Below are 18,758 nucleotides of genomic sequence, written 5' to 3'. Positions count from 1 at the left end.
GATTTATCTTATATAGTCCTCACAACAGACATCTGATGTTAAGTACCTTTTACCTCCCAAAGGAAACTGAGGTGACCTGCCCAGAGCTGCGCAAGCCACCGCAGAACTGGGATTTGAACCCTCATGTGGCTGCTCAGAGCACAGGATCTCGAAAGCCTAGCAAGGTGACTGGCACGTTGCAGGTGGCAGCTCCACCCAGGAAGTCAGACTTCCTGCCCAGCCCCAGCCCAGCCAGGAAGCAGCTCCATCCTCCCCTCCTGCCCGTGATGAGCTCCAAATCCTTTACAGCTTAAGTCTTGCATCGCTGCATCAAGCAGAGCCCTTGCCAACTTCAGATAAAAACCAAATGTGTTTAGCATCAGGTCAAGGAAGCGTCTCGTTTTTATTAGCGCTAATCTAATATGTTGTCTTTCCTTGCTGAACTCTGAATAAGTTAATCAAGGACAGTCTGAATTTGTGTTTTCTTAATAAGACTGCCTGATTTCAAAGCTGCCTGCTGAGAGATCTGTGCTCCAGGCTTCTTTCTTATTTTCTCTTCCTTCTCTCTATTTTATAAAATATCTAAGATTTCCAGAAGCAAGGGGTGGGGTAGCATAGTGGACAAGAAGGCTCACAAACTTTGGAATTAAATGAACCTTGCTTCAAACCTCAGGTTTTCTATTCACCACCTGGTTAACCTGGGGTAAGTGACTTCTGAGTTTTAAATTTTCCCATTTGCAAAATAAGATAATAATAGTCTTTAGCTTGTTGAGTTGTTGTGATAATTACATAAGGCAATGACGGTCTAGCCTATAATAACCATTCAATATATATTTAGCTACTATTTCTACTACTATTAATACTAGTGGCAGCAACTATTAAGTGACCTATTAATAGAAACCAAGAGATCTGATAAGCATTTTACATATATCATTTCATTCAAATAACATATGAAAAGCAAATAGAACAGTGGCTGGCATGAAGTAGGTGCTCAAGAAATGGTAATAATTACTTGTAACAGTGGCAGTGGAATTTCACTCTCATAATAAATGGGGGTGGGTGTTTCTATTTTGTTGGATGTATCAGTTGTACCATTATGGAATCATATTCTATCAGAGGACCTCAACGAACACAGGAAATTACCATTCATGTAAGGGCCATGACAGGGAGTACAGAGAAGGAACATTTGATCAAGCCTAGAGGGGGTCAGGACAATTTTCTGGAGGTGAGCTAAGCTGAGGCCTGGAGGAAGAGTGGGGCTAACCCTGTGGAGACACCCCAGGCAGCAGGCTGGTCATGCCTTCATTTGTCCATTCAATGACTCAGTTACACAACCAGCGGGTACTGAGCACCAGCTGTGTTTCTGGTGCTGTCCGAGGTGCTGACAGAATGAAGCAGTCGGAACAGGTACCATCTCTGCCTTCATGGAGCTGACAGTCTAGTAGTAGAGACAGACTATGAGGAAGCAAGGTGTTTCCCTGGTGGTCCAGTGGTGAAGAATCCACCTTGCAATGCCAGGGACACCGGTTCGATCCCTGGTCCAGGAAGATCTCACACGCTGTGGGGCAACTAAGCCTGTGTACCACAACTACTGAGTCTGCCTGCTGCAACTACTGAAGCCCGCATGCCTGGAGCCTGTGTTCCACAACAAGAGAAGCCACTGCAATGAGAAGCCTGTGCACTGCAGCTAGAGACTAGCCCCTGCTTTTCACAACTAGAGAAAGCCCACGCAGCAACCAAGACCAAGGGCAGCCAAAAATAAAATAAGTAAATAAAATTTCAAAAATTAAAAAATTAAGGAAGCAAATAAAAGCAAGATACTTTCAGATGGTAATAAGTTCTGTGACAAAAATAGAATCGGGAAATGTGGTCCTGACCAGGCATAAAATGGGGCTACTTTAGGGCATTCCAGGAAGACCTCTAAGGGATGGCACGGTTTGACTGGAGACCTGATGGAAGGGAGGAAGGGAGCCGTGCAATGATATGGGGAAGAGCATCCCAGATGGAAGGGACTAACTATAAAAAGATCCTGAGGTAGGATCAGGATTGGTGTGTTTCATGAGTAGCAAGGAGCAAAGTGGAGAGAGACGTGTGGTGAAGTGGGTGGGAAGTGTTACATGTTAATATTACAACATGTAACACCAAGTGTTACAACATGGTGGGCCATGCTGGGGGCTCTGGAATTTATCCTAAGTTTGATGGGGCTTGCAAAGTAGCAGGAGTTTGGAGTGGCTGGGGTGAGATGAAGCTTGGTGATTGGAGAAGGTGGCGAGGGAATTTCTCCATCAAGGTAGCAACTCACACCTCAGCTATGCCTACAATATGGGGTCCCTGACCCAGGTGGATCCACAAGACCTTCTTGATCACCCCTAAGACTCTACTCTGTGCAGGCATCATGCTAGATATTTTCATAATCATGTCTCATCAAACTCTCAGAGAAGCCTGGCAGGAAGGAGGCCATTGTTCCCATTTTACAGATGATAAAACTGAGGCATGAAAAGGTCAAGACACTTGCTTGGACTGCGTGACTGGTTGGAGTGGAGTTGGACTATGAATCCAAGTCCCTTAAGCCATTCTGCTACTTCTCACCTTCTCCTTCACTGCCCTGTGAATTTTTTAAGGAAGTGGAATTCTAGGACATTCCTGAGGATAAGATGATGGGGTCTTCTGGATGGCTCCTGAGCCAGAAGCAGGTTGGGACTGAAGCAGGGAAATATGCTGCCCAGGATAAGTCCCCTCCAATAGCCCTGCTTCCTTCCACGGTGGGAGAAGGGGTTTTTCACAAGTTGAATCACAGCGGAAGTGTGACATGTGGCAGGGAACACAAGGGCTGTGGAGGTTTTCCTTCTGTCCTGATTGGTGGTAGATCCTCCCAAACCATCTGGCTGCGATTCTGGAAATGTCCATTCATGTTAATCTCATGAATTGCAGGAGATGTGGGGTCCTCCACAGAACGCTGCCCCGATGAGGGGACATCAGTTGACCCTGGGAAGTAGTCATAGAGCCAGCATCCAGGCCAGAACTCATCACTGACCAGCTATGTGGCCTTGGGGAAAGTTTTCACTTCTCCAAGCCTGTTTCCATGTGTGTTAACTGGGCATAGGATCACATTCCTTAAGTCCATGGAGTGTAGTGAAAATCAAGTGAGGTGATGTACTTAGGAAGAAAAGCCCACTTTGACTGTGACAGGCTAAGAAAATGCAATGAAATGAAGTCCCCTAAGTGCCCTCACCAAGGAATCCAGCTAAGTGGATGGAGAGGCAGACTGCAGGGAACAGAAGCTCTACCACTAGCTAACTGTGTGACCTTAGGCTCCCGGGGCCTCAGTTTCCTCATCTTTAAAATGGGAATAATAGCACCTATCACATGGAGTTGTGGCTGTAATTTGATGCCTGTCAAGTGCTTGGAAAAGTACCTGGCCCTTAGTAAATGCTCAGTAGATGCTCGGGGTTTTGATTTTCAGGTGTATGTAACAAGGGCTATAAAGGGCTGCATGGGAGGGTCAGATGTTGAACTCTGACAGATTCAGGGTTCAGCTCTAAGCGTGGATGTTTATAAGCTGTGTGACCCTAGGCAAGCTACCTAATGCCTCTGAGCTGTGAAACCTCCTGCATATATAATGGCTGGCTCCTATGAAACACTGAACCCTAGCAGCTGTTACTATACTATTATTAATATCATCACTCCCTTCCCTCGTCCTCAGCCGCCCTCCAGCCCAGAGGCTCACCCCTCTTACCTCGCTCCTCCTCCTTCTCTCGGACGACCCTCCCCTTGAGGGCCCGGCTCCAGGCTCCCCCGTAGTCCCCCAGCTTGGCTCTCTCATTCCCGTCCTTGCCCTTGAACCAGGGTCCGTACCTGCGGGCGATGCTTGAGACTTCACCTGTGTCCCGGAAGCCTCTGCCCAGATTTAAGTCACCCAGGAAGGTCAGCTCAGCGCCCTCCGCTGGGGCCCCCGCAGCGGGGTTGGCCTGGTTCTGGGAGACGGCAGGCTGACCCACAAAACCAGAGTGAAGGAAGACAAGGCTCCCAGCCGTCAGGTAGAGCACCAGGAAGGTAAAGAAGCGTACGGGTTTCCTGCGGAAGTACCGCTGGAATTTGAACCAGAGCTTGGCCATAGTGGGATCATTCCGGACTGGATCGCTGGGGCTCAGCTGGGGGTTGGGGGTGTGGTCCAGAGAGAGAATGGACGGGGGCTTTGTTTCTCAAGCTTCCCTTAGGGATGGAGCCCCGGGGGGTCTTCAGTCTTAATCCCGCTGTGAAGGTGACTGCCAAGTCCAGGGCAGGAAGGCAGGTCCAAAGCTTGGCTGATGCCAAGAGAAGAGAGGACAGGGTTCACCAATCCTCCTGAGGTCAAGGTGAGCTTCTTTGGGCCATGAAAGGGGTTCTGAGGCTCGGGGCACTCAGGAGTTGGTCCCATTTTCCTACATATTGTTCTCTGCCTCAGAATTCCCAAAGAACTTGGAAAATAGCAATCAGAGGAGGATTTTGTGAGGGTTCACAGGCAGCTGGAGTTCGCTTGCCCCTTCTCAGATGCTCAGGCCTATGGGAGCTGGATTAATTCACCGCGGGCCTCTTCCCCGGTTGGGAACCAAGCTCGGCCTGCCCCCCTGGTGGAAACAGAAGCGGGCACGCTTTCATCTGGTGAAGCATTAGGGCTCAGGGCTGCCACCTGCAAAAGAGCACAGGTACAGACATAAGAAACCTCCTGGCAGAGGCCAGAACGTGAAGCTTTCTTGCACATTCTCAAGGGAGGGGGAAATGCAGAGTCCAGAGAGGGAGGAAACCAGTGGCCCAAAGAACCCAGCAGTGCTGGGTGAAAGCGACTCCTACTGGGCCTCGTCTCGGGACAAGCTGTGTCTTGGACAGACTCAGGTTGTTAAGCCCCATTGCTCAGAACTCAGTCATGTTTGACTCTTTGCGACCCTTTGGACTGTAGCCCACCAGGCTCCTCTGTCCATGGGATCTTTCATGCACAAATACTGGAGTGGGTTCATATTCCCTTCTCCAAGGGATCTTCTCAACCCAGGGATCGGACCTGCAGCTCTTGCATCTCCTGCATTGCAGGCGGATTCTTTACTGCTGAGCCCTGGGGGAAGCCCTTCTTAAGCCCAATAGTCTGCATATTTGTCAAATATACGCTGATTCATGGGGGTTACTTTAAGTCCAAATGTACTTCCTAGGTCTTTGCCAGCCTGTCTGCTGGACCTGGCTGATACTGAACTAGATCAAATTTGTTCATTTTTTCCCCCCCAAACACATATTTATAGAAGACCTACTGTGTAGCAGACATTGTCCTGCATGCATGCTAAGTCGCTTCAGTCTGTCCGATTCTTTGGGATCCCATGTAGACTGTAGCCCGCCAGGCTCCTCTGTCCATGGGATTTTTCAGGCAGGAATACTGGAGTGGGTTGCCATGCCCTCCTCCAGGCTCTGTTCTAGGTGCTGGAAATAAAGCTGTGAACCCAAGAGACACAGTTCCTTCTCTCACCAGGATCACGTTGTGATGGAAGAGTTCAAATCCAGAGCCCCTCTCTTCTATCCAAGGAAGAAAAGGAGAAGGAAGGAAAGCAGAATTGTTTAGCAACATACGCATTCACTCAGTATTTATTTTATGGCGTGTATGGCACGCCCTGCTCTGTACTGAGCCTTCTATGTGTATTAATTACTCTTCCCCGTGTTCCCATGGGAAGTGCCTATTTCCCATTTTACAAATGAGGAAACTGAGGACACACAGCTGGTGAGTGGTGGAGGTGGGATTGGAACCTAAGATGGTCCGAACACAAAAGCACAGCTCCGAACCCCCGGCTTTTTGACTCTTTCTCCCACACGGTCTGGGCATCACTTGGGAGTTCCAAGACAGCCCCCGAAGCAACAGCCCATCTCCACCTGCTCCCAGTGACCAGTGGCAGCTCGTTCTACGAGGGCCCCTCAGAGTGTGGTCTGAGGAGCATCTGATTCAGCATCCCTTGGGAGCCTGGCTACCCATGAAGATCCTAATCTCTCCAACTGGAATTTCTGGGTGAGGAGGAAACCTACAGGTGTAAACAGCTGCTCCCAGGTGGTGGCCATGAACACAAAGGTTTGACAACCATGGTTTTTTCTGTAAACACTCAGGATCAGCAGTCTGGAAGAAAATAGACTGTAAATTAGAAAATGGAAAAAAACAAACTCCATTTGGCTTATGTAGTTTCATATCACCACCAGCAGGGGGCCGCATGACAATCTTGGCCACTGCAAAGGATTCAATTGTCATCCAACGGGTGATTTGAATGGTGACAGTCCCTACCGATCCAGACAACAGCAGGAGAGTTTAACTGTGGTTCAAGGTAGAGTCCAGTGTTCCTCCATATGCCATCCTATTCATTCAAGAAATAAGTACTGAGCACCTACACGCACTAGCTATCGTTGTAAGCACTTGGAACTAGTCAATGAACAAGACAGCCCTAAATGCACGCTCTTGTGGGGTCAAACTCTCTGTTCATCCATCCATCATTCTTTAATCTATTCAGCAGTCCACCTACCCATCCATCCATCCATTAAGTCACAATCTATTCACCCATCCATCATTCTTTCTTTAATCTATCCATCAATTCCCCTACCCCTCCAACTATTCATCATTAATCTGTTCATTAATCCATCCACCCATCCATCCATCACCCATTCATTCATCTATCTATTCATCTGAATTGTAGCAGCCCACTCATTCATCCAGCTCTCCACCCACCCACTTATCCACCCATTCCTCCATTCATTTAGCAACATGTGTTATTGGCCTACCGTACGTGTGCTTGGAATGCAGAAATAAATAATTTGAAAAAAAGTAATTTGGAGTTGCTGCTTTCAAAGAATTCAGAGTTTACTGAGGGAGAGAGCAATTTAAACAATCACTACATTAAATCACTATACTAGAGAGACAATGATAAATCCAATAGTAGATGTATATATAAGATATAGAACACCAATTAATATTAACAGCTAATGTTTATCGAGCATGTATTATATGCCAGATACTGCTCTACAAACATAACACTCTGATTTAATCCTCATATCAATCCAACGAGGCAGATCTAGATCCATTTCAAAGAGGAGAGCAATGAGGCACAGGACGATAAAGTAACTTGTCCAGGGCCACACAGCTGGTAAGTGGCAGCTGGCTTGTGAGCCCAGGCTCATCTGACTTCACAGCTTGTGTTCCTAACCATGCATCTATTCCAGTCTTGTATTCCTCTGAGAATATGGCAAAAAAACTACAGGCATATGCCCAGAGAAGAGCGCTTGCACAAAAGTTCCTAGATGTTGGCTTACAATGTCAAGGGGTTTCTGCATCCTGGGGTAAGAAGCCCCGGAATGTGGGAGCCCCAAGAAGAGAGGGTCTGAAGCTGCCCTGAGGGGAATCAGAGAGGGCTTCCCTCGGGAAGGGCTCTTTAAGCTGGAAGGTCTTGCAGGAGGAGTCAGCTTTCTGGGTGACGAAACAGCAGGACACTGTAGGGAGGAGGAACAGCACATACTCAGGACAGGGCACGGGGGTGGAGGAAGCCGAGGAGCTTAGTGAGTGAAGTGAAGTTGCTCAGTCGTGTCTGGCTCTGTGACCCCAAGGACTATATATAGCCCACCAGGCTCCTCCGTCCATGGGATTCTCCAGGCAGGAGTACTGGAATGGGTTGCCATTTCCTTCTCCAGGGGATCTTCCCCACCCAGGGATCGAACCCGGGTCTCCCGCATTGCAGGCAGATGCTTTACCCTCTAAGCCACTAGAGGAGCTTAGGGCATGATAGGAAGGCAGTGAAGCGGTGGGTTGGGGTCAGACCCTGGGGAGCCTTGAATGCCAAGTTCAGAAGTCTGGACTATGCTCTAACTGAAGTTTCATGGTCACACTGACACTTTGGAAAAACCAGCCTCTTATCAGCTTAAAAACCTCCAGGCAGTGATGGGTGTCCCCTGGTATTCCACATGAATCACTCACATGGCAGAGATTTCCGCAGCTGGGCCAGGATGAAGAAAGACCAGCAGCCCTCATGGGAATAGGCGGTGGGGGGACACCAGCCCTTCCAGAGGCATGCAGGCAAGAGCATGGACTCTGCAGGCAGACGGACCTGGGCTCAAATCCCGCCTCTTCCATCCACCACCTGTGTGACTGGGGCAAGACACTTCTTCTCAGCGACTGAGGCTCCTGACCTGTGAAGTGGATATAAGAAGCTTGACACTCCCCCCAAAATATATTGCTTGGAGGATTGCCTTTAAAACTGCAGGAAGACACAGGGGCTCAGCTTGGGGCTCTGTGGTGACCTCGATGGGTGGGATGGGCGTGTAGGGTGGGAGGGAAGTCCAAGAGGGCGGGGATATGTGTACACATAGCTGATTCACTTCATAGTATACTAGAAAACCAACACAGCATTGTAAAGCAACTATACCCCAACTTAAAAGAAAAATTGTACTACGTGCGTCTGGCACATAGCAGGGGCTCAAGAAAAGCCCTCAGCCCCTGCCCATCCCGTGAGCACACATGAGCTGCCTTCAGAGCCCCTTGCCAACAGCAAGGAGCACATCTGCTGTGGGTATGGAGACAGCAAAGATTTCCGCTGTTGTGTTCCCTGTGGCTCTGTCTCTCTGAGGATATTTCTGGGTTTAGTTCCTTTTTGTTGTTCCCTTCCCGTTCTTTTATATTTCAACACATCTTTTCTCTAAGTGGGTGCCAAATGGGTTTCAAGAGGATAATGAGCTCATTAGAAGCTGGCAGGGAATGGAGAGAGACTGAGGCAGTGGTGATGTCAGACGTGAGGTTGGGGGAGATGGGGGTGCGGATTATAAGGAAGGGGGCTCCTCCTGCGGAAGGTGGATGCTGACTCGAGTCGCCCACACCAAACTGCCAGTGCTGGGAGGGGGAGGAGGTCACCTGGAGGAAGAACGCCCTGGAATCCGAGCCCCATGTAAGCGGGACCCTGTCTGTGCTCTCACTATGTCAGTCCCATCCTCTGGCACACGGTAAGTCCCCAGGGAACACTGGTGCAGAAAATAGGGAGAAGAATCAGAGGACTTAAACCTCCACCACGGTCCCTGCCGTGTGCCAAATCCCCGAGCGACAGCCGAAGGGAGTCGTAAACGCAGGGCTCCCTGCAGCAGCATCTTGCGTTTCTCAGCTTTGGGTGGTCCTGGGGTGCAGGGGCCCCTGCTGAGCCAATCCCACTTCCCCCAGGGAAACTTCTGTCTCTCCTGTCCATCCATCATCCTTCCTCTCCCTTCTCTCTCTTCTTTCCAAGTCTCTCTGGATCTCTCTTTGTCTGTGTCTCTCCAGACAGAACTGGGGAACTGAACTAACTGCCACTGGCTGAACGCCTACCAAAGACCGAACACTGCGTTTGAAGGTTTTACAAACCTCTCACCAACTCCTCCCTCCCTGGCAACCTACAAAGTAGGTGTGAAGCTACGGACTCCGTAGCTTATGTACGTCCCACCCTGGGCCAGGGGCATGCCTTGGCCTCCAGCTGCCCCTTCTCCTCTGTTTCCAGTTGTTCATTACAAGCTGGAAGCCAGAATCTCATTAACAAGACTCGACAGGTGTCTTCACCTCTCTGAGCTGCTGTTTTCTCTCAGCAAAGCGGGTAGGCCCTAGAAGTCTCCCTCGCAGGGTTTTGGGGAGGACTTGATGAGATCACCCACAGGGGCAGAGATGGCATTCCCTAAAAGCTGGCCATCACTGCTTCATCCCCTTGCATTTCACAAAAGACCCGCTCTGAGCATCGGTTTCCCCATCTGCTGAAAGTGGCACAAAGCCACTATCCTGCCTCCCTCCCTGGGCTGGCGTGAGTTGCCGTGAAAGGGAGGCCGAGAGGCCCCCTTTGCAGGAATGACAGCGCTTGGTTACCGCAGTTCGTGTTTCCAGTCTGAGCCCCAGAGTGTCTAAACACAGCCTATTTTTAGCACCAGAATGAACTTCGGGTTCTGAGCTGCCAAGAATATGATGGGCAGGGCAGAGCTGCCCTGAGGGAAGGGAAAACAGGAGGTACAGTCTGTCCCGTGGCTCCCTCCCTGGGTGGGGCGTCACGCTTCCCCCTCCAGATCCTGGGGGGCAGGTATGTCTGGCTGGAAGCCCCTAAGGCTGGGCAGGGGCCTGGTTCTCTTTCCACAGCTCTCTGAACTTGACCTCAGGGCACAAGCCCAGACACCAGCTGATTCCCTGACCATCTAAACTTGTCAAGAAAAAGATGCTGAGAAATCAGGTTTGTGAAAGTTCAACTTCTTCACTGTTCTGGGTAGGAGATCCCCCTGGAGACTCCAAGAAACTGGGAGCCCAGGTCAGTGGTTACCTTTTGGTCTTGGCTGAATAGTAACAATATCAGAAACCACTGGCATTTGCTAATACCAAATACACAGGAATTCCAGCTGAGTGAGCTATTTCAAATCCTAAAATATGATGCTGTGAAAGTGTTGCACTCAATATACCAGCAAATTTGGAAAACTCAACAGGACTGGAAAAGGTCAGTTTTCATTCCAATCCCTAAGAAAGGCAATGCCAAAGAATGATCAAACTACTGCACAACTGCACTCATCTCACACGCTAGTAAAGTGATTGCTCAAAACTCTCCAAGCCAGGCTTCAGCAATACGTGAACCATGAACTTCCAGATGTTCAAGCTGGTTTTAGAAAAGGCAGAGGAACCAGAGATCAAATTGCCAGCATCTGCTGGATCATCAAAAAAGTAAGAGCGTTCCAGGAAAATCATATACATCTGCTTTACTGACTATGCCAAAGCCTTTGACTGTGTGGACAACAACAAACTGGAAAATTCTGGAAGAGGTGGGAATACCAGATCACCTGACCTGCCTCTTAAGAAATCTGTATGCAGGTCAGGAAGCAACAGTTAGAACTGGACAAGGAACAACAGACTGGTTCCAAATAGGAAAAGGAGTATGTCAAGGCTGTATATTGTCACCCTGCTTATTTAACTTATATGCAGAGTACATCATGAGAAACGCTGGGCTGGAGGAAGCACAAGCTGGAATCAAGATTGCCGGGAGAAATATCAATAATCTCAGATAAGCAAATGGTACAACCCTTATGGCAGAAATCGAAGAACTAAAGAGCCTCTTGATGAAAGTGAAAGAGGGGAGTGGAAAAGTTGACTACTATAGCCCAACACTCAGAAAACTAAGATCATGGGATCTGGTCCCATCACTTCATGGCAAATAGATGGGGAAACAGTGGAAACAGTGAGAGACTTTATATTTTTGGGCTCCAGAATCACTGCAGATTGTGACTGCAGCCACGAAATTAAAAGATGCTTACTGCTTGGAAGGAAAGTTATGACCAACCTAGACAGCATATTAAAAAGCAAAGACATTACTTTGCAACAAAGGTCCATCTAGCCAAGGCTATGGTTTTTCCAATAGTCATGTACGGATGTGAGAGTTGGACTATAAAGAAAGCTGAGCGCAGAAGAATTGATGCTTTTGAATTGTGGTGTTAGAGAAGACTCTTGAGAGTCCCTTGGACTGCAAGGAGGTCCAACCAGTCCATCCTAAAGGAGATCAGTCCTGGGTGTTCATTGGAAGGACTGATGCTGAAGCTGAAACTCCAATACTTTGGCCACCTGATGCGAAGAGCTGACTCATTGAAAAAGACCCTGATGCTGGAAAAGATGGAAGGCAGGAGGAGAAGGGGACAACAGAGGATGAGATGGTTGGATGGCATCACTGACCCAATGGACATGAGTTTGAGTAAACTCTGGGAGTTGGTGATGGACAGAGAGGCCTGGTGTGCTGCAGTCCACGGGGCTGCAAAGAGTCGGACATGACCAAGCGACTGAACTGAACGGAAATGAAATACCCAGGCACTGTGTTAAGCATCTTATTGCCGTTGCACCATTCGACCCTCCCTAGAACGGTTTGAGGTGGTTATTAACCCCTGTATACCTCAGTTTCCCTGTCTGTAAAACGGGGGAAATAACAGTACTTATCTCATAGCACTGGTGTAAGGACTAAATATTAAATTGAATCAATATGTGCAAGTGTCAGTGTTACCTCTTACTATGACTTACAGAGAATATATGTGGTTTTGCTTCTCAGTGCTCCTCTTTCCTGTTCCAAGGATCTCATTTTCCTTCACAGGGCTTCCTCATCATCAGGTCTCAGCTCACATGGCTTGGGCAGAACAGAATCTCCTCCTTAGTTGCTGCAAACACTATTATCTCTGTTTCCTGATACATGTCCAAGATAACATAGGGTGTGTATATACTAGGAGTGCAACTGCTGGGTCCTACTGTGAGAGCATCTTATGACTATCCCAGGAAATGATGATCTGTTCTCGAAAATGGCTGTAGCGACAATCCCCCACCACCACCTTCCCCAGTAACGTATGATGAGCATGCCTATGGCTACAAATCCCATCAACACTTAATGCTGTCACCCTCTTGTTTCTGCCAGTCTGGTAAATCTGTACTAGAGGAGGTCTGTGCCCTACCTATAGAACTGACTTCCAAATGCAATTTGGAAGCAGACTCAATCGATGATGGATGGGAGTCAGTGTATAAAAGCCCAGCTCCCTCACCCCACTGATGGAATAACTCCGGCTGTTTTGTACTGGCTCCCTGAGTTTCCCCAGCCTCAGCTGCCCTCAGTGGTAGCTGACTGAGACGACCACCTTGTGTTGGCATTTTTTCCTTCCCTGTTTTTCTTCCCCACTCGGGGTGTGGCTCAGCTGGTAAAGAATCCACTTGCAATTTGGGAGACCTGGGTTCGATCCCTGGGTTGGGAAGATCCCCTGGAGAAGGGAAAGGCTACCCACTCCAGTGTTCTGGCCTGGAGAATTTCATGGACTGTATAGTCCATGGGGTCGCAAAGAGTCAGACACGACTGAGCAACTTTCACCAGGGAAGGAAAAGGATTAGCGTGCTCTTCACCTAAATAAACTACTTACCCATGGTATCCATTACTCGGAATATATCCTGACTTATTCAATCTTTTCCTTATCATTAGATGTGTAAAATATTTCATTTTCCTTCCTTGTACATAAATAGTGCTATGCTACACCTCCTGAATGTAGATCTTCACCCAGATTCCTGGAAAGCAATACATGACCTCTCATGAATGTGAAGTGTGGGCACGATTACACCCATCTTACAGATGAGCAAGCTAAGGCTCACAGATTAAGTAACTTGTCCATGCATATGGCTAGCAAGAAGTGGGGCATGAATTCAAGTGCAGAACTTAGTCTCAATGTCAGGATGTAACGGCACGCATGCAGCAAACCACCAGGAGAGCAAGCCCTCTTTCTCACACTTTGCATCTCTCAGTTGAACTCCAGCCTCAAAGGAAGGATCCTTCCTGAGCTTGGAGACATCCATCAGAAACTTCTTCTCCAGCTAGATGGACCCCAGACTCCTTTAATCAAAGTTCCTCTCATCCTTCCTGCTCCTGGACTACTCACTGGGCCGGTAAAAATAGTCTGAGAAATAACCATTATAAATCCCAGGCTTGTGGCTTTCACTCACAGTCTTCAGGAACGGGGAGTTTTACTCACCCAACTAACCCTGGGGAGGAATTTTACACCCTCACCTGGTGTGTGGACCCCCACTCTGGGACACACTCTCCTCTCTCACGGGTGTGCTAGAGTGTAAGCCCACAGTGCCCAGGATGGGCGTGCTGTATTCTTTTCTCCAGTTTCCGGCCACTGTGCGAAGCTGCAATGTGCACTTCTGTATATACAGATTTACTTCCTGGGTCCAAAAGTGGGGTTGCTTTCATCCAAGATTCCGCATATTCGAGCATGTGCACACAGGTTGCGCTGCGGGATCACCCACCTCCCAGGAAGAGTCTCCAGAACCCCAACTCCCCACTCCCTCAGTTTCCAGGACAGAGACTCACCCACCACCGCCCAGAGCTCACAGCTCACCATCAATGTCCCCTTTCATTCATCTTTCCCAAAACTCAAGAAAATAAACGAGAAGGCAAAGTGCCATTAGCTTAATGGCCTTTAACACCCAGCCATCTGCCATGATGTAATTAAATAAAAAAATCAGAGGGAACATATGGTGCCCGTTATAAATAAATATTAAAATTTTGTTTCCCCGGCTAATGACTCCGGCGTCTCTTGCTCCACAGGCGAACTTTATGGCCATCGTCGCTTGTGACAGGGAATCGGGCTGAGCCATAGTGAGAAACGTGTGGAATGGTGTCAGATCTGGGCTAAGATCTAGTTGTCAGACGTTTCTGGCTTGAAACTGTCTCAGCCACAGGGTGGCTGTGTGACCTCAACAAGTGGTGTGAGACTCAGTTTCCTCATCTGTAAAATAGGAACAATCCACTCTGCCTCATTGGGAGAGCATAAGGGTGACAGAAGCTAATGAGTTTAAAATACATAGCAGGGCTTCCCCGGTGGTCCAGGAGTTGAGAATCTGCATTGAAATGCAGGGGACGCTGGTTCGATCCTGGTCCAGGAAGGGCCCACGTGCTGTGATACAACTAAGCCTGTGAGCCACAACTACTGAGCCGGCCCTCTAGACCCAGAGAGCTGAAACTGCTGAAGCCTGTGTGCCCTAGAGCCTGTGCTCCGCAAACAAAAGAAGCCACTGCAATGAGAAGCCTGCATACCGCAGCTAGAGAGTAGCCCCTACTCTCCCCACTCGCCACAGCTAGAGAAAGGCTGCACGCAGCATCGAAGACCCAGCACAACCAAAAATAAATAAAAAAATAAAATACATAGCACATGTATGTGTGTATGCATACATACATGTGCTAATATTTATTGAGCACCTACTACGTCACAGAGTCGGACACGACTTAGCACACAGGCACGCACGCATGTGCAAGGCACTGTTCTATGTATCAGCTTGTTTAATCCTTCCAGCAATCCTATATGAAAGCTCTCATGCATTAGCCTCATTTTGCAGATGAGAAAACTGAGGTTCAGTGTTAAAAGGAAATGAGCTATCAAGCCATGAAAAGACATGAAGAAAACATCAATGTATATTCCTAAGTGGAAGAAGCCAATCTGAAAAGGCTACACACTGTGTGATTCCAACTATCAATATATGACATTCTAGAAAAGCAGAACTATGGAGACAGCAAAAAGATCAGTGGTCGCCAGGGGTTAGGAGGGGATGGATGCATAGGTGAACTGATAATTTTTAGGGTGAGGATGCTCTTCTATATGATGCTACAATGGTAAGTGTTAGTAAGTAAATGTTAGTTGCTCAGTCGTGTCCAACTCTTTGCAATCCCATGGACTATAGCCCTCCAGGCTCCTCTGTCCCTGGGATTCTCCAAGCAGGAATACTGGAGTAGGTTGCCATGCTCTTCTCCAGGGAATCTTCCCAACCCAGGGATCAAGCTCGGGTCTCCTGCACTGCAGGCAGACTCTTTACCATCTGAGCCGCCAGGGAAGCCCACTACAACGGTAGATACACATTACACATTTGCCAAAATCTAAAGAATGTACAACTCCAGTAATGAACCCTAAGGTAAACTATCAACTTTGGGCAAAAACAATGTGTCAAGGCAGGTTAATCGATCGTAACCAATGTCCCACTCTTCTGGGGGACATCGATGGTGGGGGAGGCTGTCTGAGGTGGGGGGCAGGGGATACACGGGAAATCTCCCAACTTTCTGCCCAATCTTGATATGAAAGTACAACTTCTCTAAAAAGCAAAGTCAATTTTTTTTTTTTAAGGGGGAGGTAGTCACATGCTTGAAAAGGCATGGGCCCATTGGAGTAGATGTCAGTGAACCATTTAAACTCTGAGCTGGGGAGAAGGGAAAGAGTTGCAGGAAGGGACAAAGGTGTGGTGGGGAGATAAAGGTCATGATGAAATGACAGTTCTGGGCGCCCCTGGTGGCTCAGTGGTGAAGAATCCTCGGCCAATGCGAGAGACACAGGTTTGATTCTGGATCCGAAAGGATGCCACATGCCACAGGACAACTAAGCTTGTGCATCACAACTGCTGAGCCCAGGTCCTACGATTACTGCAGCCCGGGACCCTGGAGCCCCTGCCCCGGCTTCATTCCACAAGAGAAGCCACAGTGAGAAGCTCGTGCACCGCAACTAGAAAGTAGACCCTGCTCGCCACAACTAGAGAGAAGCCTGCAGTGCAACAAAGACCCAGCATGGTCAATCAATCAATCCATAATATATATGTATATAAGAAATGACAGTTCCCCTTTCCCAGTGGTTAGATGAAGTGCCACCCAGTCCACCGGTCTTCCCTGTGAGGCGGCTGGCAGCTCTCCTCTGAGCCCAGATCACTTTCTTCGCCAAGAAGGACTTGAAAGAAAGGCCCCAAATCCCTATCATTAAGCCATCTGGAGTCATCCTTCTCCCTCCAGGAGCTGCTGTGTGGTGGGTCAATTAGTGCTCATTTGCATAGAGGTCCTTAATAGGCTGCTAATTGTCTGGGGGAGAAAATAGATGGCCCTGCCTGTTCTGGGCAGAATGTTTACCCAGAGGGGCTGACCTCCAGGAGGTGGCAGAGAATGGAGAGGAAGGAGGGAGGGGAGCGGTGGGATGGGATGGAAGGGAGTGAACTGAGGGAATTATCACTGACTCAGGTGCAGTGAGGAGTAGGATTTTGTGAATCTTTTGCTTTAGTTTGTGTGTGTGTGTGAATACTGGCTCCTAAGGCAAAATGCATTTCTCCCTGTAGGTTCATAAAAATCATTTGAAGGAGAATAGCTAGGGAGAGCTTCTTTGGGTAGAGTGGTTGCAGAAGAATCTACCGAGCAGAAGGCGTTTGAGCTGAGACCTGAAAAAATGAGAAGGAGGTAGCCATAGACGATCTGGGGCAAGGCTCTCCCAGATGGAGAGCACGCGGTGAGACAGAGGTGGGAAGGGGCCCTGAACACCCCAGGGACCTGCACTGGGGCGGGTCAGCGTGGAAAGAGCAGGCGCTGGGCGGCGCCCAGCACAATCCAGGGGATTCTGCTCAGGACTGTTTCTGAACTGCAGTGTGACCCATCCCTGTTTCCTCTGGTTTACAGCATGGGGATGGAGGTGAAGGAGTCCCCTAAGGACCCTCCCTGCCCCAGCGGGGGATGGCCGTGTCTTTGTGGCTCAGGGAGGCTGGAAGGGCTGCCCAGAGTCACACGGCCAGGCCAGGGCTGTGTTGGCTCCAGTTTCTTCCCCGTGTGCCCACGCCGCTCCCTGCCAGTCACCATCATCCCCTGCCAGGCCATGACTAGTGACTTGATGTTTGCAGGCTCCACGCTGGCCGTGGAGGTTTAAGCTCTAATTTAGAAACAATGACGGCTCCCACTAGCAGCTCTTCTCAGAGGGGAATTTTCTGCCAAGGGTTTCCCCTGCAAGAACCACCGTCCCCACCCTCTAATCAAGCAAACCTAGCTTTTCTGTCTAAGCCTGTGTGCAGGCGTGTGTGTGTGTGTGTGTGTGTGTTGGAGGGAGGGGTCTCTGCCCACGGCCCACCTGTGTGGGTTCAAGTTCTCTTCCACTCCGTGCCCTTGGAGGGGCCAGCAGCCCCTGCAGCTGGCTCAGAGCAGGACTAATAGGTGGGCTCAGAGTCCATCAGAGCTGGAGGGAGGGCCCTTCACAAGCCCCAGGCCGGCTTCCTTATTGACAGATGGGGAAACTGAAGCTCAGAAGGGAAAGCGGAGGGACTCCCCAGAGTCATCCAGTGACTTACCCAGACCCAGACCTTAAGCCTTGGCACCTTCCCTGGTAAGGAAGGAAAGTGGATAGACTACTATTTATTGCAGGCCCCTCCATCTTAACCGCATCGTTGACTCTCTCTAGGGGCTCTGCTCAGGAGGTTGGCTTTATTCTCACTGTACAGATGAGGCAGTAGAGGTGGGGAGGGTCAGCCCTCTCTCCAGAAGGCAGAGCCGGGGAGCGGCAGCGTGAGACTCGAACCCGGGCCCGCCCCATTCTGGCATGTCAATCATAACTTCCTGCAGCAGCGCCCGCCTCTGCCCTCGGCAGGGGGAGTGGCTTGATTTGGAAACCCTCACGGTCCAAGGGCCTTTCTCCAGGGAGTCTGCTCAGTCTGCTCAGACAATCCTTCCTGAGGCTCCTCAGCTGGGAATGAGGGAAGGGAGCCCCTTTTAGAAGGCCCAGGGGTCCCCAGCCCCCCGGGGTATCTCCACCACATCCTTCAGTGGCCCAAGGAGTTCTGGCGTCCCACGCAGAAAACTACTGCCTGAAACTGACCAATACTTCAGCCTCTTGAAATCTTCTTTTCACCTCTGAGAAGATGGCACACGGCCATACATGTGCAAGTGCCAATACAGACGTGCATGCGTGAACACGTGCATTCCCCACGCCCGACCCCCCCAGCATGTACACACACGTGCCCATCCCTGTCGGCCCATCCCATCCACAGCACAGGGCAGGCATCCTTCAACCCACTTCCCAAGTGAGACCCAGAGGGCGCTCAGTGACTTGCCCAAGAAATGGGTTCAGTGTTGCAGGTAAAACAAGAAACGGAAGCTTCCTGTTTAGCCCAAAGACAGTTTCTTAGCCCCTGGGATGGTCAAGAGCATAAACCAGCACATGCCTTCAAAAGTCTAAGCCAGAGTTTCTCAAGTTCAGCACCACCGACATTGTAGACAATTCCTTCTACAGGATGGAAGCCATCCTGTGTATTGTAGGGTGTTGGTGTCTCTGGCCTCCACCCATTAGATGCCAGCATTGTCCCCCCAACAGCTCCACCCCGCCCCCCCAAGTTATGACAATGGAGAATGTCTCGAGACGGTGTTCTAGATTTTGCCCGTGGGAGTAAAGAGAAGTGTGGATCAGAACACCACCCTTAGACCCATGTGATTCCAGCTTCACAAAGT

General features: G+C 49.4%; 1 protein-coding gene across 10 annotated transcripts in view; it reads right to left on the bottom strand.

Moving 5' to 3' along the window:
- The window catches only part of WSCD2 (WSC domain containing 2), a 128,094-nt gene that overhangs the window by 49,182 nt on the left and 60,154 nt on the right, over nucleotides 1-18,758 (bottom strand). For 6 of the 10 annotated variants that reach the window (XM_043901526.1, XM_043901521.1, XM_043901523.1 and 3 more), the window contains one exon: nucleotides 3,716-4,648. In XM_043901526.1, the coding sequence (XP_043757461.1) occupies nucleotides 3,716-4,094 (379 nt within the window). In that variant the 5' untranslated portion in view covers nucleotides 4,095-4,648. Of the gene's footprint in view, nucleotides 1-3,715; nucleotides 4,649-5,255; nucleotides 5,315-6,015; nucleotides 6,104-7,942; nucleotides 8,155-18,758 lie in introns of those variants that run through there. The other 4 variants (XM_043901519.1, XM_043901518.1, XM_043901520.1 and 1 more) reach the window with 4 other exon arrangements.

The sequence above is a fragment of the Cervus elaphus genome, chromosome 5 (genome assembly GCF_910594005.1).
Source record: "Cervus elaphus chromosome 5, mCerEla1.1, whole genome shotgun sequence".
Lineage (NCBI taxonomy): Eukaryota > Metazoa > Chordata > Mammalia > Artiodactyla > Cervidae > Cervus > Cervus elaphus.
Note: the sequence above shows the minus strand (reverse complement) of the source record. Positions and strands in the feature narration are given on the sequence as shown.